Below are 25,105 nucleotides of genomic sequence, written 5' to 3' on the forward strand. Positions count from 1 at the left end.
AATTCCTTGGATTGTTCTTCAGTGGCTGTTTTCTAAGAAGCTGAGGTGTGTGCATGAGACGTGCTTTGAGAATGGATGGAAAGACTCATGGGACAAGATGCAGCTCTGGCACAGAATTTACTAGTGTAGTTCTGCAGAAGACTGGATGCTTCATGCACTGCTGATGATATTTTGGAAGAAAAATATGCCCATCCTCCATGTGTATTTGAGACTGTCCTTTGCCTTATCTTTCTCTGCATTGTGTCTGAGGCTTTTAAGAAAGAAACATGAGTTGCTAGTTGAAACAGGGAGTGACCTAATAACTACAGATCAATTTCCCATGTTTTAGTTGTTCCTACTCCCTCTGCCTGCTGATAAGAAACTATATTTCAGAAGTACAGCATTTCCATTAGTACTTCTTTTTGATTTTACTCCCTACATTTCTGGGCTGTGGCATGCACTCCTACATAGCATAGAACGTACTCTTAGTCTTTTCTGAGCTGATGAAATGTGCTTTTTTCTGCTTAGAGAATATGCTAAGTTTGTACTTCGACCACTAGACAGAATCACACAGAATCACAGAATGATTCCGGGTTGGAAGGGACCTCAAGGATCATGAAGCTCCAACCCCCCTGCCTGGCAGGGCCACCAAACACACACCTTTACTAGATCAGGTTGCCCAGGGCCCCGTCCAACCTGGCCTTGAACACCTCCAAGGACGGGGCATCCACAACCTCCCTGGGCAGCCTGTTCCAGGACCTCACCACTCTAGAAAGGTTTGGAGACTGAAGTTTTGGAGGTAAATTCTCCGTTATTAAGAATCCGTAACACCTGGGAGTCTGTTTTCATCTCACTTTCTTTCATCCTATTTAGCTCATGCAGAACTATTAGTTCTCATCTATGGTGTGGAGCTAAACACAGAAGTCAGTCCCTTAATAGTGTTAAAACAGACTGGCTTAATTAGCGTGGCTGTCTCCTGTCTTGTTCTGGGATTTCATTGAGGACTGCAGAGCTATTGCTTTTTCATTCTGGAAGACTTAACAACTGCAAGTGATACCTGGAAAAGATGTCCAGGGAAAGCAATGGCTGTGGAGAGCTTTTCCTCTTTAATCACTGGTAGAAAAGGAGAGGCAGAGTATCAGATCTGCTTAGCAGAGGTTACGCTTGTACCAGATGAGCGTCTGGGGCACTGGTGTGACTAACTGGCTGTCCAAGGACAAATGAGCTCATTTCCTTCTGCCTAGGTCCCCCTTCTGCCAGGTAGGAAGAAAAGTGCTGATCTGCCTTATAAAAAGCTTTAAGGACCATGAGTAAGAGGTGTAATGTACCATGATGATTTTATCTGTCACTGGATCTTTTATTAAAGGCAAAGAAAACATGCAGCGATGTGGACTAGCAAACGATGTGGTGCTATGAAACAAGGACAGTACCTTGCTTAATACTTTCTGGCATTTCAGGAGTTGTGAGGATGCATGCTTCCTGCATTTGTATTTCTGTTTATTGCAGTCACCAGCAGGAACTGAGCACGCAGACAATGAAGTTCCGCTTATGACTCTGCTTTCGTTTTCAAGTACTGTCAGTGCGGAGTGGTGCAGCTTCCACCACGCACAGTGTGCGTGCTTTGTGCTGCCCTGTGCAGTGGAACCGAGCCCCTGTGCAACTGCATCGCGCTGCTGTCTGAAGAGCTTCAGGAGAAATACTGAAGAATTGAATTGTAAGTTTGGGACTCTTTCAGGGGGAGTTTTGGTGTTGTTTTCTTCAGCTGTAGAGCTTCATGCTTTCGCATGGATTGTTCTTGCTGAGACAGTGTCTCTTCTGATGCCAATGACAAAATATTGCTCTTTGAAAAGCCTGATACTGAGCAAGGAAGCAAAAGTAAGTTTTAAGCTGGGTGCATGGCGCATGTTCTCTCTCTTGATTTATTCTGCTTTTTTGAAGGCAGAAGTAGTATCACCAGCCATCAAAACTGGGCTTTGTTCCCTGTTTGTGTGATCTGTTTAGAAAACTGTTCGTAGGAAATGTGCTTGTGCTGATGCAGAGCAGGGCTTTTGTCTTGTTGGGACAGGAAGTTCAGCAATTGAAACAATTTGGTAACGTCGGTGAGTGCTTGTGTATATCCAACCGTCGATTCTGATGTTGAGGACCGCGGTCCTCTCACCAGTGCTTTATATCACACATCAGGGATGATGTCAGACTGTGAGAAGACTGTGAGAAGTGAGGTGAGCTGAACTGGCTCACTAAAAGAATGAGTTGGTTTATCTGTTGTCGTTACATTGCAGCATGATGCAATGTAGTCCAGTTCTCGGCCTAGCAAAAAATTCACTCATCGGCACCACGGCAGGTGGTGCAATAGGAATACAACAGCTGTAGCTTTTAAAGTGAACAAGCTGTGACATCTCAGTAAAAGAGAACGAAGGACCGCATAAAACCATTTCGTTTGAATAGTTTACAATGTTAAAGCTCAATTTTATTAAGAAATTCCACTGTGAAATGCCACTGCAATCAATATTCAAACAGTTGTCTCCTAGAATGATCTCTCCTCCTAATAGTGATAAATAATTCATGCAGGAGGCCAGAGAAAAATAGCCTGTCAGTAACAGCTCTGGATAGTGAACTTGAGCGCTATGGGAAGTGTGGAAACTTGCAGGTGAGAATCAAATCTCCCATCCTTTCCAATTTCTCATTAAGCAATTAAACCCAAGGAGGAGTCCAGATCCCATTTTGTTCTGTTTCACGCTGTTTCTGCAGCAGGTTATCTTTTGAAAGGCCACTACCTAAGATCAAGCCTCACAGCAATGAGACTTGTCACAAGAGACTGCTGAAGTGCGCTAATTATTAGTAACGAGTAATGAGTCTATTAAATGCTAAGGAGCTGCAGTTCTTAGCCTCCGAAATGGCTTTTGGAAATCAGTGTAGGTGAACGCAAAGTGAAACATGTAGTGGGAGAACACAGTACTGATTCTACGGATAAGTGATGGGCTTAGAGCAGTGTTGGTATTTAGGAATAAGATCTTGGAGTTTTAATAGACAGTTCTGTTCACGTGTCAGCTCAATGCTCAGCAGTGATCAGTAAAGCAAACGATGATAGGAATTAGAGGAAAGGCATGCAGAACAATGCAGAGGGTATTGCGGACACCATCCTAAACCCGTGCAGTTCTGTTTCCTAGCAATTCAAATAGGATGTGGTAGCATTGGAGAAAGCTCATGGGCGGGCTGGGAAGTTCATGAGAACTAAATATTCTGACAGCACCAAATCACTAGGACTCCAGTTTTGGTTTAGAAAGGCTGAGCAGCAGGGTATTGTAGCTTGTGAGATTGTGTTAGGGAAGTAACTTGTGAACGCTTGCTTTGTTTTCTTTTTCCCTAAGCATCTGACTTTGGGTGCTGTAAGGGACAAGCAGCATCCAAATTATCTCTGATATCGGGTGAGACATTTTGTCTCACCCAGGATGGCCATTTTACCATTCTGACCAAGTGCGACACACAAGACCTAGTCCTTGGAGTGCATTAACTTTAGCTAGTGTGAATTCTTAATTTCAGACCCTTTCCTACAGGCTTCCAAATATTAAAGGTAGCTTTCTGACAAACAGATGAAAGGATGTGGCAGGCAGTATGCCTTATTTTGATGTGTAAATATCCAAAGGAAGTGCAAGGGATGTGCAAGTTGAATATTGCAGTGAAGTTGAGTTGGTAAGTTGTGGTTTATTACATAGGGCTTTAGAGTAAAACTGTCAAAGGCAAAACAAGTGCCAGAAACCTAATTTAAGTTGGACTTGAGTTTCTCTGTACTAATTACCTCTTTTCTCCTAGTTTGTCACATCTAGACAGCCTCATCTTAGATAGTTCAGTTGCTTCCCAGGCACTAAATGACTCAATTTCTCTTAAGTATCTTAGTTTATTATCCACGTTTCTAGTGACAGTGTTCAATTTTGCAGCCGTAATGACAGTAATTGCCTTGTGACTCTTTTTCCTTGGTCATTTTCTGGGCATTTTGTATCTAATTTGTTTGCAAGACCGATATACAAAAGTATTTAATTGCCACTTCCTACCAATAATCGTGGCTTGCCAAGATCAGTGTTAAAATACATGTTTGTAGTGGACTTTGACTGGAGCCTTTAATGAACACTGAGAGAGTCTGCAGAGGAGAACATTAGGAGACATCTTTGCCAGACCCTTCTTCATAGATCATTGCTGGTGGCAGTGAACTTCAGTTTGGTAGGACGTGTGGAGGGTTATACAGATCCCTGCTCCCACAGCTCCATTCCCTGCCTTCTGCTGTCCTGCACTGCTCCTAGCCATTTTAGAAAAGCCTGCCTTTAATATTGTTTGTTGGCAGGGTATTTCCATCTCTGTGTTGTGTGCTGCTGTTCTGCTTTCATTCAAAGATGGCTCGGCTGTGTAGGAAGGTCATTCTGCAGTCTCTGTGTAAAGTACAAATGGTTGAGAAGCTGTGCAGCTAAATCTAACATGAAGTTGAGGTTGTATACCCAGAAGGAAGCTGTGTTTTTTATACAACCATACCAGATGGTCTAGTAAAGGAAACTGCTTGTATTTGTAAGCTTGTGTCTAATTGAACTACTGCATTCTTGATTTAATTGTTCTTAAGTGTCGATCATTTTTATATGTATTGATATGTATTGATATCTAGAAACCGGAAGCTTTTTTTTTTTTTTAATGTAAATTGAAAAAAGATTTTACTAATTAATTCAGATGAAACAATTAGTTGGAATGAAGGCAAGTTTTTGTACGTAAGGACTTCCTTTCCTACATTCTGATTATTAACAGGAAAATTGAAGCTTATTTTTAACCTTACTTTTTTAATACACATTTAGATATTAATTTCAGATTGTTTTTAGAAGTGATCCATAAGTCATTAAATAATAACTAAAAAACCCCAACAAAACAAAAGCCCTTTCAATTGTTTTCTTCCTAACACTTAATTTGTTAGATTCATGCCTTCTTTACTTGTGTTTCCTTTCACTCTGTATCTTTTATCAGGTAACCAGGAGTGAAAAAATACAATGGACGCAGACTTCTTAAATGCATTTACACAACCTGCTGCCCTTAATCAATTCTTTGTTGAGAATGTCATCACTCCAGGTACGTACTTTGTGAACCAAGACATAAAAAGGTCCAAGGAGCGACCCGAAGAGACAAGCAGAAAAACTGTAGTACAAACGAATCATGTATTTTTTAACAGTAGTCTTCTGGCTTCATCAGCAGCAAGTAAATGCTGTGACGTGTGTAGTTTGGCCTCTGACTCTCCTGAAGCAGATAATGAAGCAGCAACACAAGTCCTAGCTGATTCTTTAACTGAAATTGATATTTCATACATAAAGGTCTGCCTAACTTTTGTTTGCTTCCAGGATTGTCCCTCTATATTTATCATTTTGAATTACATTGAAATATAACTTCTGACTGCCATCATTAGTATTTTGATAAGTCATTTTCTTCCTTGTGGGGAACCAGTTGAAATAAAAAATGGCAGTTTCTACATATGTCAGTTAGTGATAATGCAGATTTTATAAAACTTGTGTGAGTCATATCTGATAATTGTAATTGATCTTGTTTCTTTCCTTCATAGGAGAGAAAAGGAAACTCATAAAACCCACCTCAAGCAACAATCCCAAACTGGAAGAATTAAAGCTGGTACAATTTCTTTTACTATTGTGTTTAACTCTTACCTGAGATTGCTGTGACCTGCTGCGTTGCTGCTCAGCCATGTAAATTACTCAGTTCCTTGGCCCCAGACCCAGCTCTCTAAGGGCATGGGCACTTCTTGATGCTGGCACTTGGGCTTTGTCAAGTACAATTCTAAGCTTTATGTGCTGTGTGCGTAAAGTGGAGAGCAGGTTTAAAATCTGTGATTTTTCTTGTATGACCTCTCAGAACATATGTATAAAGGCTGTATCGATAGTGTCACGGCATTAAGAATCCATCCAGGACAGACAGCTGTGATTGAAAGGAAATCCATGTCAGTGCTTGTTATGACTAACAGGAGATGTTTGAGTACATGGAAGTTGGTTTCCCTGATCCTTTGATAGCAGGCTGTGAAATTGCTATGGTGATGGTCAGCAGTTTTCTCTCTTGTCCTCTGCCTTGTGTCTGCAGCTTCCTGATGGCTGCTGGCTTGGCGCAAGCTAAGGTGCAGCCTGATGAGTTAATAAATAACAGAGTAAGGAGGAGTGAGGGTGTGCAAGTCACCACTGGAACAGAGCAGAAAAGCCCTCAAGCTGTTGTGCAGTTCATTGTCTGCTTGAGGTAGCTGTGACGGATGAATCCTATTTCACGGGAAAGTGCTTTATTTCCAAGTAATTTTGAAAATTCCCCCTGTGCATTCAATCACTGTATTTTTCTAGTGGCATAGCCCAGGGGAAGGCTAGCATACTGAAATTTCCTGCAAGAAAAGTGGCATGTCTCTTTTGAGACTGGCACTTCTTGCATTATGGAGATACTAAAAGCGTTAGAAATATTACAAAAACAAGCTTAGGCTTTGTGCTGATGTGTGTGTTATATGGCATTCATAAATCCATAAATATGTGTGCTTCTTTATTATGTTTTCTTAAACCTTCATGCACATTTGATCAAAAATATTTAATTTCTGTGTCAGGCTTTCACAATGTTTTTGTGTGAAAGAGAAAATCTTGAAAGGTGAATGCCACGAAATGCAATTATGTTGTCTACAGAGACATTGCATTTGTTCTTTCCAGACTGCCAAAAATGAAGAGATTCCTTACTATATGGAGATTTCTGTGAGCTTCAGTGCTTGTTTCTTTTCCTCTCAGAAACTCCTGTAAGAATGTTTGTCGCTGTCTGTCTTCTCTGTGGGAGATGGCAAGGTGGAAATGGGGACCCAAAGGCAGGCATCCTTCATGTGCCATCACTGCCATTGTTTGCCCTCTTGAACTGGAGTGTTTGTGGCTCTTTCAGAGATGAGCTTGAGGTGGAGAGAGGAAGCTGTGGAGATCCTTACTTAACTTGAAAAAAGATGGTCTTGCATTGTATTTTTGTTCTGAAGAGCTAAGAAATGTGAAATGGCTCACTGTAGTTATTGTAAATATTGAAGAATGTGTAAAAGAGAAGATGGTTGCTTTAGAAGCCAGTAGCAAACATCTTTAGGTGTTCCTTTTCTCCTTTCTGAATTTATTCACTTTTGCACACTGCTCTGAAGCTGAGTGGGACCCCAGTAACAGGACTTGAAAGAGTAGTATGAGCTACATGCTGCGGTTGTGGTTGTAAAGAGCTGAGATGTCCAACAAGGAGTTTCACACGTCTGTACTTGGCAGTACTTTCTGCTTTTTGGTCTTTCCTGTCCATGACACTTGGTGTACGTGTCTAGCCCTTGCCCACCTAGACATCACCAGGTCTTAACCTGCAAGCACTAGCAGGAACAGAGCTTTCTGCGCTGGAAAACACCGTTTACTTCTTTGTTGAGGAAGTGTGCTACGCATGCTTTGTGAGCTCCTCAGTTCAGGAGAGTGCCTGAGGTAGGCATTTTTTTCTCATGCAGTTTCAAGCATCTCAGAGATCATTATTTTTATTCTTTTATAAACCATTTCTTCTATTTTTCTTACGGTTGGCTAACATACAGGGATATGCTATGATTTGTCTCTTATATTGACATCAAGTAAGGAGGATATCACCCGTATGACATACTCCAAGCACTCACTTGGAGCAGTAAAAATAGCAATATGAGCAATATATGTATTTTTTTCAAGAGATTCTTATTAGTAACCAGCTGGGGCTGCTACTTTTTAGTTCTGCTTCAGCATGTCCTCTCGCCTTTGTATTAGCATATGTGACTTAATAAGGGCTCGGGGAAATGCTGAGGAGCTCCTTTGGTCTCATACATGCAGGATACAACTCACAGAATGAGAGAAGGCTTTCACAAACTTTTGTCTGTGTGTGAATTCTCTGATTGCTAATAAAGGCAGGGGGTTGGAGGTCTACTATACAGCCTTCGCCCTAATGGAAGTGGCAGTAGGGTCTGCCTTCTTCCCTGTATATCTGTTTCTACAAAATTCATGAGAATATGACTTGGGAGGTACCTGTCTTACCTAAAAGTTTGCCCAGAAGTGACCAACGAGCCTTGTATTATTAGGAAGAACTAACTGACACTTAACTTCAATTTTCTTCAAAAATAACCAAAAGGCAAAAAGGAAATAGAGGTAGAAAGCAAAATGAAATAAGAGACTACAGAGAGAGAGCTGAAACATGGCAGAGCACTGATGACTTGTCCAGACAAAAATATAATTGTCAGCTGTTTTGTTTTCCTCCACAGCTGCTGATTGACTGGATTAACACAACTCTGAAAGCAGAGCACATAGTAGTTAGAAGTTTGGAAGAAGATCTGTATGATGGGCTGGTACTTCATCATCTCTTAGGTAAGCTGCCTCTGAGTTAAGCTCACAAATCAATAATGGAAAGACTTTACAAAGGTAGAATAAACGTACTCTTGAATGGAAAGATCTGTGAATAAGTTGTGATAAAGGCAATTCTGAACAGATGCCTAGTGATCCACTATTGTTTTATTCAATTATTGTTTGTCTTCTCAGGAAGTCTTTAGCATCAGCCAGGAGCACAAAGGCAAATGATGATGCTACCAGAAACACTGAATGGGATCAGTACAAATATTTGCATGTTTTCCAGCTTTTTTGTTTTAAGTTCCAGATCTAATACTATGAATTGATGATTATCTATTTATTAAAGATGTGACCTCTTGGAACAGCCTCTTGGTCCATTTGCTTCTTCAGTTTTCCTGTCCCTGCTTTGTTTTTCTTTTTTGTGGCACTCCTTTCAAATCCCATCTTCTTTTCCTCAAGGCTGAAGATAGCAGAGTTAATAGGATTGGCTTATTTTCATAGATTGCTTGTCTGAGCAATGAGTTATGTGTGTGTGAGTTAGTACAGTCCTTGTGCAGTGCCTACAGGAAGGATTCATGTATTGAATTCCTGTAGCTTCCCCTCAGATAAGGAGCACTGTGGAGTGCTGGGGATGGGAGATGCTGCTCTAAAGAACAGGCTGAGACCTTTAGAGTTCTGCTGATTTTACTTGAGGCTATCAGAGAGTGTGGGAGTCCGGCAAGGCATATGCTTTGTCTGTGGGTCTGAGCTATGGGAGCTGTTAAATAGTACTGGGCATTGGGAACAAGACTTTGTGCGCTTTGCTGTGATTTTATATTGATTTTTTTCCCTCTCTGTGATGGTGTTAAATGCATCCATCTTCTTTATGTGGGCTCTCTGTCAAAGAAAATCTAGGATCTCTCAAGCTGGATGTTGACAAGATAGCATTAACAGAAAAAAAACAGCGTCAGAAGCTCTCTGTGATTCTGGAAGCTGTGGCTAAGTGTTTGCAACTGGAAGAAAGTCAGCTGAAATGGAGTGTGGAAGGTAGGTGCAGCTGTGAAACAGGACAAAATTAACCATCCCAAGGCTTCTTCTGCTGTAAGACTGCTGTGAAGCAGTGGAGTGCCAGAAAAGTAATGAAGTGACCTGTTTGCAATTATTAGTTGAACCACAAGTGAGACGAGAATATCTGTCCCTGACTAGGTGCAGCTGTGTCCTCCAGATATGTGGTTTAACAGCCTTTAGCATCCACGTGAATGTCTCACAAAAAAGACTTTTAAGATGTGGTATTGCTGAACTGTGATGTGATATAAACCCCAGCTTGATGTCCCATCTGTGTTACCGTGACTTTGGGATGCTCTGTCCAGGAAGAACTTAGGATTTTACAGCGAGGTTTAATTGTTTTGCACAATAAACTTTGTTTTCTTTCTTTACATGGTTTAGCTATTTTAGCAAAGGACCTACTGAGCACACTGCATCTTCTGGTTGCAATAGCAAAGCACTTCCAGCCCAGTCTGGCTTTTCCTCCAAACGTTCATGTGGAAACAATCACCATTGAGGTATTTATGGCTTTAATATTTGTCACTGAATATTTTAGAAACATTTCACGAGACCTAATTTTGTTTATAATTAAGGAGAAATCTGTGTGCAACAGTAAATGGGAGTCTTATTTTCTGTGAACTGCGTCTTTCAATTTAATGACTAGGCCATAAATTTTTGAGCTTAGTTCCGATGCCGTAACTTTAAAAAGAGAGGTGCTGGGGTCACATTTTGATGTGTTTCTCTATGAGCTGAGATTTGCATGCTTCCTTCCTCCACTGTGTTTCTTGAAGTTAGCTCTGGGGCTTCAGGAGAATATTGAAAAGCCAGTGGTTTGGGATACAGTTGCAAAAATCAGCACCACTACATGGCAGTTTCAGTGGTAACTGTCGCGTGAATCCTTCCCACCAGTAAAAAGTCAGACTCTTTATAAAGCAGTCCTCCCACTAGTGCCCTGTGTGGACGCGGGTACCTCAGAGCACAGAAATCAGGGGGGATTATCTGTGAAACCACTGTATCAGAAATGGATATTAGCCCTGAGATAGAGAGGGCAGTGGTAATGGAGATGGTGGGGTTTTGGCGGTGAGCTGTTTCTTCGCAAGAGAAATTAATGCTCCTGAAGGGAACAGGTCATTCTTGGTTGGAGAGCAGAAATGAGAAGCAGCCTCTCAAAATGCCTATAGTAATTGAGCTGGGCTTCTTGATAAATGCTCGCTGGTAGTCATTTAAGGCAGTAGACAGTTCATGAAATTGTCACTAATGCTTTCAGATTGTTTTGCATAACAAAACCAAAAATATATATTTTCTGTTTAACAGAACACCTCCAAAGGATTAAAGACAGCAAATGGGGTGGAATATATCACTGGAAGCAAGTAAGAGGGGATATATTTGGTTTGTACACTGTCAATCAGAAAGGAAATATTGTGGGCGTTTTTCCCCTTAGAAACAAAAAATATCTGATATTATGATGATGACAAAAATGCATATGCATCTTCTACTTTTTATTTAAATTTTTCTACAAGAATGTATATGAGTATTTACGAGGTTGTTATTGCCACGGAATACAGTAATAAAAATAGTAATAAACATCCAGTACTCTAAATTCACTGTAAAATAAACAGGCCGTTTTATAAAGCCACAGTGGTTTCTATCTACTATTCATTTGTTTTTATTGCCTCCATAAATTAAGAGAAAGGAGGCAGGTTTTTGCTTATTTTGATGCTGATGAAATAAGGTTTGAGCTTGCTGGGTTTGAGAGGTATTGTGGTTATTACAGATCTGGCAGGATATCATCTTTACACCAAGAAAATATGACCGTCATTCCAAGAACCAGAAACAGTTTCCTACTGTTGTCTTTTATATGCTAGAACATCTTCAAATTTTAATTTCATGAGCAACTTAGTACAAGAGGTTATTATGGGTTGTGTTTTAAAAATAAACGTTCATTGGTCTGTGGGCCAGTTAAATTCTCATATGCTTCCAAGTGTCTGCACAGATATACAGTGTGCTTAAAAGCATCTGTTGGAAAGTTACTCTGACATAAAGTTAATGGCACTTCGTACTGTATTTTCTGCTTTACAAGGTGCCTGATGGCCCAGATAAGCTTCGCTTATGAATAACATTAGTTCTATTGAATGCTTTTTCTAATTCTTTCTTTTTTATTGCACCTCTAGAGAGAATTCAGAAGAGCAGTCGAGTAAGTACTGGCATTGCCAAATGCAGCGTTTCTCCATTATGTATTATTATGCCCCAAAGTGGGATCGATTTTTACCGCATGATAAAATCATTACATTTCCACTAGAATTAGTGGAGACTCATTGATTTCTCAAAATGTCTTCTATTAAAGTCTGGACATCCAACACATTATGTCTTGGAAGCTGGACAGTCCCTTTGCCTGTAAGCTGCGGGTGGGAGATGAAACAGGGAATGATGCAGTGGGCTGATGACCCAGCAGAGAAGCCCTGGCTGGGGACAAAGTATGCCTTAAATTAACAGAAATAATTAGTCTGTGCTGATCTCATTCTCTGTTGGAACTACTTATGAACACAGTGCCATGAGAACTGTGTTTCTTCTTGCCTCAATAGTTTCAATGTCCTTTCCTTTCTTCAGCTTTCAAATAGGGTTCTGAAATCTGGTGCTTGGTTATGGGTAGCAGCTTGCTAAAGCAAGCAGCCTCCTTGGAGATTTTACCTTTAGGGCTTTTGAGGGCTATGAAACACTTGAGGTGAAAATTGTGCACGCGTGCAGAGCCTGCAGAATGTCTTGGAACTGCCCAAGCTTTGGCTTGAGGCTTTGGCTGGCACAACATGAGCTGCTCCTTGCTGCAAAGGAGCATTTTTTATCCCTGGTAAATCGGTGCAACTGTTTTAATTCTCTGCTGAGCCCTTTGTATTAGCATTTCGTACTTTGCAGAGGTGCAAACTGTATCATTTAATACATGTTTATCACTTATTCCCCTGACTGTCCTCTAGTGTGGGCTGAAATAGTGAAAAATACTGTAATTGAGTATTTCTTCCAATGGATTGATTCTGCTGGAAAAAGAAATCTGAAATACACTCTTCAGAATACTGCCTCCATCTATTTTTAACACGGCTTGCTTAACAAAGACTGAAAGGAGTCTCATAGCACAGCTCCAGAAGAGGGCTCTCTTGTTTGTGTGACTGCTGCAGATTGCAGCCTGGCTCTGAGATGTGATGGGATCCCATTCACCTTCCCAGCAGGGAGGGAGGGCAAACCTTCACAGCTGAGGATTCCCCGTTACTGGCTTTCCAGAGGAACCTTCCTTAAGCAGAGTTGCATTTGCCCACCTGCACCCTAGAAATCTATTCCCCATTTAGTTTTGCTGCCAGAATTGGTGCAGTACAAATCTTGAGAACATCTACAGGTAAAAATTACAGAGCTGAATGAATTAAATTTGGTATAATCAGGCTAAAGAGAAGCCTCTACCTCTGTTAAATCCAAAAGCAGGATTTTTTTCCCTTCTCCCTGAACATTTGTCTTACCTGGTTTATAAGGTGTGATTGCCTTTCTCCTTCTCAATACATCTTAAACCTGTGGTCTGACAGTTTATTCCAAACAGTACCAATTAATGTTGTTTTGATACAGCGGATGATGCCTTTGATGAATTATTTAGCCGTGCTCCTGAAAGACTGGATGATGTAAAAAAGGTAATTTATTTATTTATTCCTTAATAGACAACAAAATATGTTGGGTGAAACATAATTCATGACTTCACTGAAAAAAGTGCTCTTTTATTCCTCCCCCTCTGTTTTCCTCAGGTGTTTTTGCAGTTTGTCAACCAGCATGTTGGAAAATTGGGATTAAATGTGAAAGACATGGAATCTCAGGTAGCCTGCACTGAACTGCATCTTATCGTCTGTCATTTACTTGAGTGTTTTCTTTACCATTAGGATCCCTCCTTTGTGCTTTATCAGTTTTAAACTTAGCAACGTAATGATTGTGTCTAGTTTTGGGTTAAGATATCAGGCTGCAGTCTCTGAAGCTTGAGAAACTTCTAAGAAATGGAAAAATACAGCCCTGTACTGAATACTGTGCATTCCTTGTAATGCTATTGGGAGTCATTTTCAGAGTTGACTGAACTCCCATCTTTCTGAAGTAAGGCTGATTTCTGACAATTACACTGAAAGTCAGGTTGGTTGCTGGTGTTTAGTGATCCTTAATGCGGGGTTTGCTGCAGGGTGGGAAGGCTTGATTTCCTTTAAATGGCAGAACTTCATCCTTTGAACATCGACCTTCCTTAGAGTACCTGAAATTGCAGAAGTGCTTGCTGGACAGCTCTGGATCACCTCCCATGCACAGCAAACAAAGGCTCAATCACGCCTGCACGGTTCTTGGGGATGAAGCAAGGGATGGGGAGAGATTTCAGGGGTGTCCCTGGTGCTTTTTTCTTGGCTTCCATGGACACATACACTATAGCAGCAAGAGAAATCAGCCTGTGAGAAGGGAAGTTCTGGGAAGCTTTTGTCGTAAATCACAGGCACTGTACACAAGTGTATTCATGTGTTTGTCACTTGTGGCTGTCTAAAGTCTCTTCACATCTGGAACAGTTTGTTTTAATAGTGGTCCTTTCCTGAGGTCGTATTTTTTTGTTTAATATGAGTTTAGGAGCCTTATGTAAGTATGTATGAAGCGTGCTGTCTGAGAGGTCGAGGAGGATGAGTCATTGGGCTGTCTGGTTGCCAGAGTAGCGTTGCAATTCCCTTATCACTAGAGTGCTGTTTATCTTTGGAATTTACTAAAAGCTCACATAATAAATAATATTCAAATCATTCCTCTTCCAGTTTGCAGACGGGGTTATTTTACTTCTGTTAATTGGACAACTAGAAGGTTATTTTCTGAATTTAAGGGATTTCTTTTTGACTCCAGCCAGCACCACAGAGATGGTAAGTTGTTATTTAATCACTTAGAGCCTGAAGCTTCAAATATCTTGTGTATTTATTGCTTCCATATGTCAGAAGAGCACCATGTCTTGCTGTAACTGCTGCTGTGTATAAAGCTATATGCACGCACGGTGCTTGCTGGTAATGTACAGTACATGTGCAGGTACATGGTGCTGTTCGAATACTTTGGGATGTGTTATTGTCATCAAAAATGTATTGTCTTATGTGATATGAGCTATTGTTAATTGCATTTATTTATGCAGATGCATTCTTCTGAAGCCTTCCAGTTAAAAACAGAGTCTCTCTGCAGCAAGGGGTTGGTGTGCTGTCCTCCTACAAGTCTGTCCTACAGATGACATTGTTAAATGGATGACATATCTTGCATAACAGAATTAGATTCATATAGCTTTCCTTATGCCATCCTAAAAATATACCATAATTGAGACATGACCAGAACATTTTGAAGGCCCCTTCTGTACTTTAGAAGCTCTTGAGAATATACCTCCTTTCTTCCCCCAGGTCTGGGAGCTGTAATGTACCCAGTTGTCCTTGCCTGGCTCCATTCTCAACCTCTACCAGGCAGTTGAAACCCTGAATGTTTTTCCTGGGTTGTATTCATTTGGTTCTCTGCAGATGAAATGTTTCATATCGTTTGTGCTCTAGAGGTACTGGAAAAGGGAATCTCTCTTCTGATGCGACTTACATTCAGGGTTTCCCACACAAATGTCGATTCCCAGTCTCACTGCAGCTCATCTCCCCAGGCACTATTTATCTGTGATGAAAATTCTCAGAGATCCCTTCTTCAATAATAGATACTTCTGTGGAGATCATCAAAGCATTTAAAAGCACAGCTGACTGAGATGTAGGTTCAGATTTTGTCAAAATTGGTTGACTGTTAAAGGCGTTAGGAAAATTCAGATTTTATATCTAAGACGATGGGAAGTACCCAAGAGTTAAATAAAATCAAAGCATAAAATCTTTCCCTTTCTTCTCTTCCACTCAGTTTTCAAAGTTGTGTGCTCTGGTTTATTGAATTAAGTACAAACTTCAAGTATTTTCAATAACTTCCATCAGAAGAAGTCAATGAATATTTTTTTAATTTAATATTTTGTAGATAATGTTTTTCTTTTTGTATGAGCCCTATTCTGGCTTGCACAGATTTCAAGAAATGAGATGCTTCTCTACATTTTATGTACAAACCAGAGATTAGAATTCCTAGTTCTTACCCTGCTTCCAATGGTCACTAGCCTCAGAGGAGGTTATAGAGGGACTACATGCTGGTTCAATTCAATGCTATACATCCCAGCAATTTCATTTTAGCAAAGTTACTTTCAAAAGCTGTATTTGCTGTTGAATACTTTGCCAAAGTGTTATTTACTGTTACTCTTGTCTGATGTTTATTACAAGAAAGAAAGCAAGATGACAGTACAACTAAAAATATTGAGCTACTGTGGTTCAGCTGTCATTTGAACATAAAATATGTCTTTCAATTCCCATGTGCTGTCTTACTCCCTGCCATTTTAGACGTTAATTGGTACAGTAAAGTTTGAAAATATAACCTTTGTTGATATTTAAAACATGTCATTCATGTAATAAAAGTGTGACAACCACATGCACCACTGAGATCAGTGCAGTGCACCAACTTGCACTCAAGCTGGAAGCTTGTAGTTCCAAACTACATGAGTCACAAGGAGAGGAAACTGGAATGGAAGTTGTGATACCAACAAGGAAAATAGAAACGAAAACTAAATGAGATAGGGAGGATGGGAGCTCATGTTGCATGGGCAGGAGAGCTGAGCAAAGGGAAGCCGAAATGCTGGCGGTGACCAGCCCGCAGGTGCTGTGAGTGGGTTCCTTTTGTTCAGGTTTTCTGGGTGTCTCTTACAAACAGCAAGGCTTATAAGCAGCTGTAAGTAAGGTCTGGTTCTGGAACTATAGAAAATCATATATCATGAAACAAGGGATTGAATTATGGAATTATCAGGCTGGAGCGAAGGGTGAACTTGGTGTGGCCAGGTGATAAGGCCTAAGAGGGCCCCTGTGCTTATCACAACTGTGCAGACTTGGTAGTTTTTGTCAAACCAGTCCCAGAGCTGGAATATCTGATCACTGTCAAACAAATCTGATCGCTGTCAGATCGTAAATCCTAGAGAATTTGCCATCTCTTTTTGAGTGTGGAAGTGTGGCTGGATGGAGCAACTTTTCTAGGTTGCCTTTCTTAGGTAATTATCAGTATTTCTGTCTGAAGATTTACTTTGAAATCTGTATGTTTCCTTCCCTTGAAAATCTCAGATGCTTACAGGGAGGAAAATGAGACCCTTTTACCTTTGCTGATTCAATAAGAAAACATTTGATTTATTCATTCTGATCAGAAAAAATGTGTAGATTGGTATGAGCTTAAGCTCTCCTGTCTGCTGAGTATGAGAAGAAGAAAACAAGCTCAAATTCTGTCAATCTCAGTTATTTGTAAATCACAGAACCAGGTAAAACATAAATCTATCACTTCACTCCAGAGCACACGGTTTTTGCTTGGCTTATGCACGTGGGACCCCAGTGCTTGTTGTCAGAAGATAATAGGGAACGGTATGGCAGCATTAATATTGTACCTCCTGAAGGATAAATTGCTCAGTAGCCCAAGAAATGTACAAAGAATATTTGAAGTTCTTACAGGCCTTGTTACATCATTAGAGGAAGAGAGCCTGCTAATTACTGTGCAAGTAAATAGCTGCCCTTAAGCTGTAAGGAGCTAGTAAATTGAATGCTATATTATTTTTGAAATATCATTCTTCATTACTGCATTTGCCTGTGGTGTAACTTTCATGTGGGAAAGTGAGAGAAAAACAAGTGAGGAAAAACTGGGATAAGAAGCCCAGCCTTTATTCATAGAGGTATGCTTAATTTCTCAGGAGTAACGTTAAGGGATATCATGGCTACTGTTACATGTATATACATCTTTATATGTTCAAGCATAAACCTTGCAAATACAGCTGATCAGAAGATTTCCAGTCTTGGTAATCCTAAATGAAATACAGACAACTTAGACAACTTTTTACTTGCGTACTTTTTCTTTTTTGGTTCCAAATATGGTAAGCATATGGACATTGTTTAGCAACAAAAAAGGAAAAGTAGAAATAAATTTGATGCATTTGTTAGATCCAGTTGTGAATCTGTCCTGCTGTCCCCGTGGAAACATCCATTAACAGAAGACTTTCTCATGCAAGGTCTATTTTTAAATGAATGGATTGTTATTCCCACTGCATGGGTGGGATACATATTGTTGGAGATGGATTGTACATCTGATTTTATATGATAAATGGCAGCAGTTCTGAAAACCACTCCATCAAAAATAAGGAGATGAATATTAGTATGTATTTATGAGTCAGTATTTTATTCTAGCTACTGGAGAAATACTTCTAAAAACATCCTGGTTGTTATGCTGCTAGATGGACAGTATTTTCTGTTACACTGATCTCTCTCTCTTGTCAACAGCTTCACAATGTTAACCTTGCATTGGACTTGCTAACGGATGGAGGTCTTCTCAGCTTTTCTGTGAACTCTGAAGGTGAGTCATAGCACACAGTCTTGTCTGGAGTAGCACTGCTAACATCCTGGCTAGCAAAACCAAGGGTGACTGAAGACTAGCTTCTGCAGTGTGACACCCATGCATTGCATTATATGATTGAGCCATAGCTCCTTGTTCAGAATGAATAATAATAAAGCTGATTTTTTTTTTTTTTAAATTTCTATGCTAAAGATGTTACAGTATTACAGATATACTAATTATGCTGAATTTAAACTGTTTAATAAGTCAGTGTTTGTCACAGATTTAGAAGAGTGGCAGTTCTTATTGAACTAGAGCAGCTGAGCTGGAGGGAAAGCCATTTTCCTGTCTCATAAGAAGTTTAGGTGATACAAAAGCAAACTTGTTTTATATGGGAAGACACCTTTCAGAAAATGTCCTGAGAATCAGAAAGACTGACTGCTTCATCCAAACCCAGAGTGGCCGGTGAACGTGACATTCATAGGTCTCAGCTGTTGCTCTGCCTAGTTCAGACTTCTGAGCTGAATCTTGATCTCTGTCATTCAAGTGAATGCTTACATTGCTGAGTCAGTGCTTTGTGCCCGATTTTATTGGGATGTATGTTCCTGTATGTCCCTTGCCAAAAAAAAATCCCTTGATTGAGTCCAACTTTCCTACTTAAAAATTGCCTGACATTTTCTTCCATCACTTTAGTGATGCTGGAAATTTGCAGGATGGGCATGTATGAACTGTGGGCCTTTGGCCATGAGGCATAGAACTATGATTTTAGAAAGCTATTTGTATTAAATATGTAACAAGTAACTGTCATGAGCTCAGATCTCCATGCCAGGATCAGCTTTTTATATGAAAAGAGCTAAAGCCTTGTTTTTTCCTTTCCTCTGACTATTCTCTACTGCCTCAAATACATGTTTGATCATTTGAAAAAACAAACATTGGTGCCAACACCCACAGATTCTTCAGCTTCACAGGGAAAGTCCTCAGTTAGTAATCAATTTTAATATGATTTAGGGGTGCCTACTACAAATACACTACTTACTGTTCAGGGAGCTCATCTAGTGGTGTTTCATTGTTTCTTCTGATGATTTACAACAATATTAGAAGAATAGTAGACACTCTCTATTAGTTACCATCTTCCATTGCAAATGTTAAACACAGCGGAAGGCTGCGTAACAAGAATGTGGAAGCTGAAAACTAAAATCAAAAATGAGAACAACCAACAGCAGCAAAACATGATAGAAAAGTGACCAAAAAATAGTATCAGGCAATTCCCTGTATGATTCATACCACAGAAGAATCATAAACAATGAAAGGTGTGTGAAAAATGAAAGGTGTAAAGTCCTGTTAAATTATCTTCTTTGTTCTTGCTATGCATCCCCATCTTGCTTCCCATCTGGTTTTGTTCTTTCTTGTGTATCCACAGATATTGTGAAAGGAGATCTGAAGACTACAATGCGGATTCTGTATTGCTTGTATTCCAAATACAAGGCTAAAGAAACGTGAAGAGCGAGGCCAAGAGCTTAGATCACCTCTTTTTCTTATTTTCCCCTTTCTTTCCTTTTCTTCTTTTCTTGTGCTAGAATGCCATGGTCTGGTTTTTGGATTCCCAGCTCTGTTTGCCACCCTGTATATGCATGCACTTGTGTATGACACTTGCTGTATTAACACTGCATATGCAAGTATGTATTTGTGCAAAATGACATAAAGATGGCCTGTGTAACTGCAAGTATGTGCATGTCCAGGCCAGTGAATTGTGTAATTCTATGGCTGGAGCAAGAGTTTGTTCATACTGAGATCTCCTGATGCTGCACATAAGTGTAATGCGTGCTTGTTTGAGACTGGATTCTTTGCTCCCGGGGATGAGTGTGGAAGCTGTTACTGCAGCCTCCCTGCTTTTTTGCTTCTCATTCACTCTGAAGAGGGGGAAGGCCAACCACGGCTTCTCTGTGAAGATTACAGACACTATAGAAGCTCAGGTTCAGAAATTTCTTTACACAAGTGCTCACCTGTTGTCAGATGGAGGATGTGGACCAGGCACCAAAAGAACAAGTAGCCAAAATGAAATTGGCACTTAGCAAAGCGTTTGATGAAAGCCTCATCACTTGCCTTCTCCAATCTGGAAAAGAGACTCAGGATCACGTGCTGCCATGAGACTGCAGTAACCAAAGGGAGCTCCTGCATAGAAGAATGCCATGGTTTCTTTGACAAGCTAATGCCAAACTGGACAGCTCCAGCCTGTTGCAGCCCATATGTTATGTGTTGCTAGTGGGAATGATGATTGCCACACCAGGCACTTTTACAGAAGAGACTGACATGACCGCATTTCCCTCCAGACAGAGGTGGCAGATGCTGGTCAGTTCTGCAGCTGGTAGAAGTAGAGACCACCATGAATGGGTGGAATGAAACTCTCAGTTTCTGCCACCTCCAACAGCATATTCATGCTGGGGGGTTTAAACTCCTCTGGGATCCTCTTAGCAGTGTTTGTCTGACAACAGTCCCCATGTATCCCAGTGGGACGCTTTGCATGCAGCCTGCTAACCACAACTCTTGAGAACCATGACCCTTCTCTTTCTCTGGTGTTTTAAATCAGGACTCTTTCGAAACCTCTGTCTGCTCCCTTAACCTTAAAGTTATGTCATGTTTGTATTGCATAAAGCTTGAGATGTAATTAAAAGAAAGTTTTGATATTATTTTGGCTTCTCTCTCTAAACTGATTTAATTTTGTGCAGTCAGCTACTCTGACACTTGATCTCCAATCCAATCCTCCATCTGTGTAGTAATGGGAAACTGAAGCATGCTGAGTGTGAGTGGTGGCATTTAAAGATAAGAATTTGTTGTGTCTAGTTCCTTATCACCCAGCCAGAGGAAGATCCTTAGATAGCAATAATGAGAAGTCTTTAAGTCCTTCCTTTGAACGAAGTAATAATGCACAGCAACTAAAGGAAAGCATTCTTCAAACTGCTGTGAAGGTAATCCCTTTTGTGCTAATAATAATCTCATTATGTCTTTACAGAGAAAATTCCAATGTGTGTTGCCAGTGAGCTGCAAGATCAGGTTGCTTCCCTAGCAAAAGTTGTATCTGCTATTTCAAAAGATTTAAGTGAAAAATTTCTTTCACATGCATTTCTCTTACGTCTCTTGCTTTATTCCTTAATGGGACTCAAACAATTGGCTGAGAAACCTTAAAGTTTGTTCTTACTTTGCAGATCCCTTCTGCTTAGGCTGTAATTTTGCAAGCAAATTGTGCAGTAAGTCATTACTGGGCAAATAAAACAGGGATGTTGTTGACAGAGGACAGGAGCAAGAGGCAGGAGTGCCTCTGGGCAGGACACTACACAGCACAACCTCCTCCACCAAGGAGCTTAACCTGAATCTCCTCCGTGCTGCTGGTGACCACAAGTTGTTTCCAGCATATTGATTTTGTACAGCCTCTGGGCTGTGGTGTGGGATGAACTGGTGCTGCCCGGCTGGGTGATTATCAGAGCTCAAGGAAATACGGATTTTTCTTGGTGTGCTCGGAGTTTTTATGGTCTGCTCCTCTGGTACAAGTAAGTTTGGTGCTTGTGTTTCTGCAGATTTCTGTTGGAGGAAGTTTGGTTCTTGGTATTTAATAGAACCATGTTTGTGTTTAAATCCTAGACAGTAAGCCATTTCAGATGGAAAAGCATGGCAGACTATTAAGGTATTGGGTTTCTTACTTATAATGCCTGTAGCTAGGTGTGTAGGGTTTGTTAAATCACTGCCTGAACCAATGATTGAGCACCTGGTGAAGGGACACAGCCAGCCCTGGGAGCACAGGTGAAAGCAATTTCTGGTTCCACCCTGCCTTAAGATTCATTTAAGGGCTGGCTGGCAAAGGGAACAGTCTCAGGCTGGAGATCATTTTTATTGGAGTGTTTGGTGTGTCTTGATCTTTAGGATAAGTAAGTGACTCTCTTCTTTAACTGGCTTGTGATCACTCACTCATTAGAACTGATTATCTGCTATTGCCTTTCCCTGTGCTAGGTAAGTAAGTTTGCCTGCTGTAACTGATGGGGTCATTTGCTATCTGTGTTAAACTGTTTCCGGGGAAGAAAATCTTTCTTTTCTAAATAGACAATGTTTTTATAATATTTCTGAACCAGAGGAAGGTCCTGGTGTTGTCCTTGTCTCAAAGGTATGTGATTTGCAGCTGTGTAACAAGGCTGAGAATTGGATATTTGAAGTGCTTTGGCTCCTGTTTGATTTCACTTTTCTGTTGTCTTGTCTTTCTGACGTACTCTGCCTAGAGTATAGGTCACCTATAAAGTAGATGTAAGGTGGTGAGGGTCTGTGGAAAGAAGGACTAGAGGGAATGGTTTCAAGCTGTGGCAGGGGAGATTCAGGCTGGACATTAGGAAATATTACTTCTCAGAAATGGTGGTCAGGCACTGGAATGGACTGCCCAGGGAGGTGGTGGAGTCACTGACTCTGGGGGCGTTCAAGGAACTATTGGATGTTGTACTGAGGGACGTGTTTTAGTGGGAGCTATTGGTAATGGGTGAATGGTTGAACTGGATGATCTTTTAGGTTGTTTCCAACCTTGATGAAGAGCAGAGTTGCCATAATGACATAAGGAAAGTAGCAGATGCACGACAGTTTGAGACACAGGATCAGACCGTAGACCTGAGACAGCAAGCTAAAGCTCTGTCCCTGGGATTTGGACCTCTCCTCCTACATGACTATGTGGCATTTCTTCATCTCTTGGGTGGGTAGAGCTCTCTGATGGGGACCTTGCTGGTGCACCTCATTGGGAAGTGGGCAGTTACAGTTCAGAGTGAAAATACTGACAGACCCCAAATGCTGCTGGTGGGAAGGAGCAGCACCTGTATGCTCTTGAGGAGTGCCTATTCTTCATGTCTGTCTTCTGCTATTTTCCCTCCTCTTATTTCCTTACTATGATTTCTATTGTGCTGCATCTTCCAGGGAGACATCCCCACAGTCAATGCCAAAAGTCTCTTCAGCAATTAAGCTTTCAAACCGTGAAAGCAGCTAATTCAAATTCTTCTTCTCTGTGAGCTCAAAGTGTGTGTGTGTGTGTGTGTGTGTGTGTGTGTGTGTGAAGAGATCTTGCTGCTCCTTCAAGCATCTAAAATCTCCCCAAAGAATAAAAGCCATTGTCAGTTTTCGCATGGTTGATTTTTTTTTTTAATTTATTTTTTTCTTTTTTTTTTTCTTCCTAGTCAATTAATGTTGTGAGAAAGAAGAGGTGAAAGTGTTACTTTGCAGGCTACAGCAAACAAAACAGGGTACAGCAGGCCTTCTGCTTGCTGTGAAGATGGATGGGCCTCCTGTGCTACTTTAAATCTGCCAGGATTGTGACAAGGTTAGTAGGACACAAAGAATAAGATATGGAGAGGCATGTTTTGAGAATAATGAAAACCAGACCAAGAGAGCAATACTGTAGGCTGGAACGGCCTCTCCCTTCATGTTCTCTGCCAGTCAGTTGTACTTTCTGGATTTTTAAAATGAAAACCCTATGTCTCTATTTCTTTAGTACTTCTAATCGAATAAAACAGTGCATCAGGGCAACTCTTGCCAGTGAATCTTCCCCATAGTGCTTTCAGATTTATAAGTCTTTTCCCTCTGTGCTATGATAAGAGGAGATGCCTAAGCCATTCTGGTCCAGCTTCAATTGAAGTTTTCAAACTTTATCCTCTGAATTCCTTTCTCAGACTGTACTGATTTCATATATCTCATCAGGAAGCCAACAAAGTAATACGAAATAGCAGATATGTACAGAGGGAAATTGAGTATCTTGGTTGAAGACTGATGAGTTTCATCTGTAGCAGAATGGCTGGTTGCTTAGGTGGGAAATAGCTCAATTTGGGCATTAAAATCTTCCTATCGTACAATCCTGGGGGAGCTGCTGGGTTGCTTCATGCTCTCTACTTATATCACAAGTGCTCATCAGGTTTTATCTCCTCTGGAGAACTGCATTCTGCACTGGGCTGTCCTTATTGAAGGGCTTCACAGCAGTTGATGGCTTCATTTTTCATGGGAAATGGAGCCCAGCTGTAGAGTTGTGCCCTCCATGGAAAGATGAAAACTTAAAACATAAGAACTAAGATATCCATGATGTGCTACAAATACATTTTCTTCTCCATTATTCACCTTCTTGTCAGTTGACTTCCTCTTCTTCTTCTATGTTTAAGGAATACTTTATCGATAGGGGAAGCATTTTATTTTAATGTAAAATGTCAACCCTCACATTCAGTCACCCCATTCCTGCCAGGACAATCAGTCTCTGGATTCTGAATTGTAGCATTTACTTTCAGTTTGTCCCTGGCCTAAGATGCCCTTCTGGACCACCTGTTGCGCAGCCAGTTGCCAATCCAAGGCCAGAGAGCATGGGAAATATTTTGTAACTCTGTATGCCCAATGATAGTCAGGCTTTTAGGGACAAAAGCCAAGAGAAATAATAGAATCAAAAAGACCCAATTTTCAAGGTGTCTCTTACTGTGGCTGTTTCTCCTAGAAAAGATATTATAAGCCTATTGTATGGTCTTAAATAAAATCCAAAGAAATGTATTTCTAGTGCAGTTTCACCTCTGCGTGTAGTGGAAATGATTTTTGAACTCATTAATTTATGATATTGTCACAGTAATATAAGGGCATCTTAATGAAGCATGGTTTTTGTCAGATTATCCTGCAAACAGACCAACTAAAATCACGTCAAACAAACAACAGAACTTATTTACAGCCTCCTTCTAGCTTTTGACTTTTCTGTGTGTTCCTTTTTATTTCGGTACTTCAGCACTCTGACTCTTTGTTCCCCAGTTTTCTTCTCTCTTGTGGCCTCTGGTGCTAATTGCCTGAGTGGTCACACAGCTGCCTTTTGGCAATGCCTGCTCCTTTCTTTCCCTTTCCCTTCTCAGTGCTGCTGAGATGTTGCTGGGAAGGTATTTTCTGGAGAAATCACATTTGCAATGCAAAAAAAGTTGTGAAAAATGTTTGGAAACACCACCTGGCTGCTGTGTAGTTAGTTTAATTTAAAATGTTTCTCAGTGACATGCAAAAAGAATTCCTTTATCCTTCCTCTAAAACACACACATGCATAAACCACAAAGGTTCAAGTCATGTAATGACAAGGGCCTTTATAAATAGCAATCAGTGATAGAAGGCTGGACATCTCCATGGCACAGCTTTGAGGTTATTACTGGGACAGCTACAGTGCAGACAAGGGGATTACAGCTCTCACACAGATTCCTCCAAATTAGAGTGTTGTAGGTAAAAGGAATCCAAGTTTGTAATTTCCTACACAACTACTTGTGAAGCTTGTATCC

At 40.6% G+C, this 25,105-nt stretch overlaps 1 protein-coding gene across 1 annotated transcript; it reads left to right on the forward strand.

Moving 5' to 3' along the window:
• Positions 1 to 1,507: 1,507 nt before the first annotated feature.
• Positions 1,508 to 20,491, forward strand: PARVG (parvin gamma). Its single transcript, XM_015870123.2, has 13 exons — positions 1,508 to 1,693; positions 4,978 to 5,079; positions 5,564 to 5,628; positions 8,261 to 8,363; positions 9,228 to 9,368; positions 9,768 to 9,883; positions 10,680 to 10,735; positions 11,537 to 11,559; positions 12,969 to 13,030; positions 13,142 to 13,210; positions 14,165 to 14,266; positions 17,753 to 17,825; positions 19,225 to 20,491. The coding sequence occupies exons 2-13, from the start codon at positions 5,001 to 5,003 to the stop codon at positions 19,302 to 19,304; spliced, it is 969 nt and encodes a 322-aa protein (XP_015725609.1). The 5' UTR covers positions 1,508 to 1,693; positions 4,978 to 5,000; the 3' UTR covers positions 19,305 to 20,491.
• The last annotated feature ends 4,614 nt before the right edge of the window (positions 20,492 to 25,105 follow it).

This window comes from Coturnix japonica, chromosome 1 (assembly GCF_001577835.2).
Source record: "Coturnix japonica isolate 7356 chromosome 1, Coturnix japonica 2.1, whole genome shotgun sequence".
Classification (NCBI taxonomy): domain Eukaryota; kingdom Metazoa; phylum Chordata; class Aves; order Galliformes; family Phasianidae; genus Coturnix; species Coturnix japonica.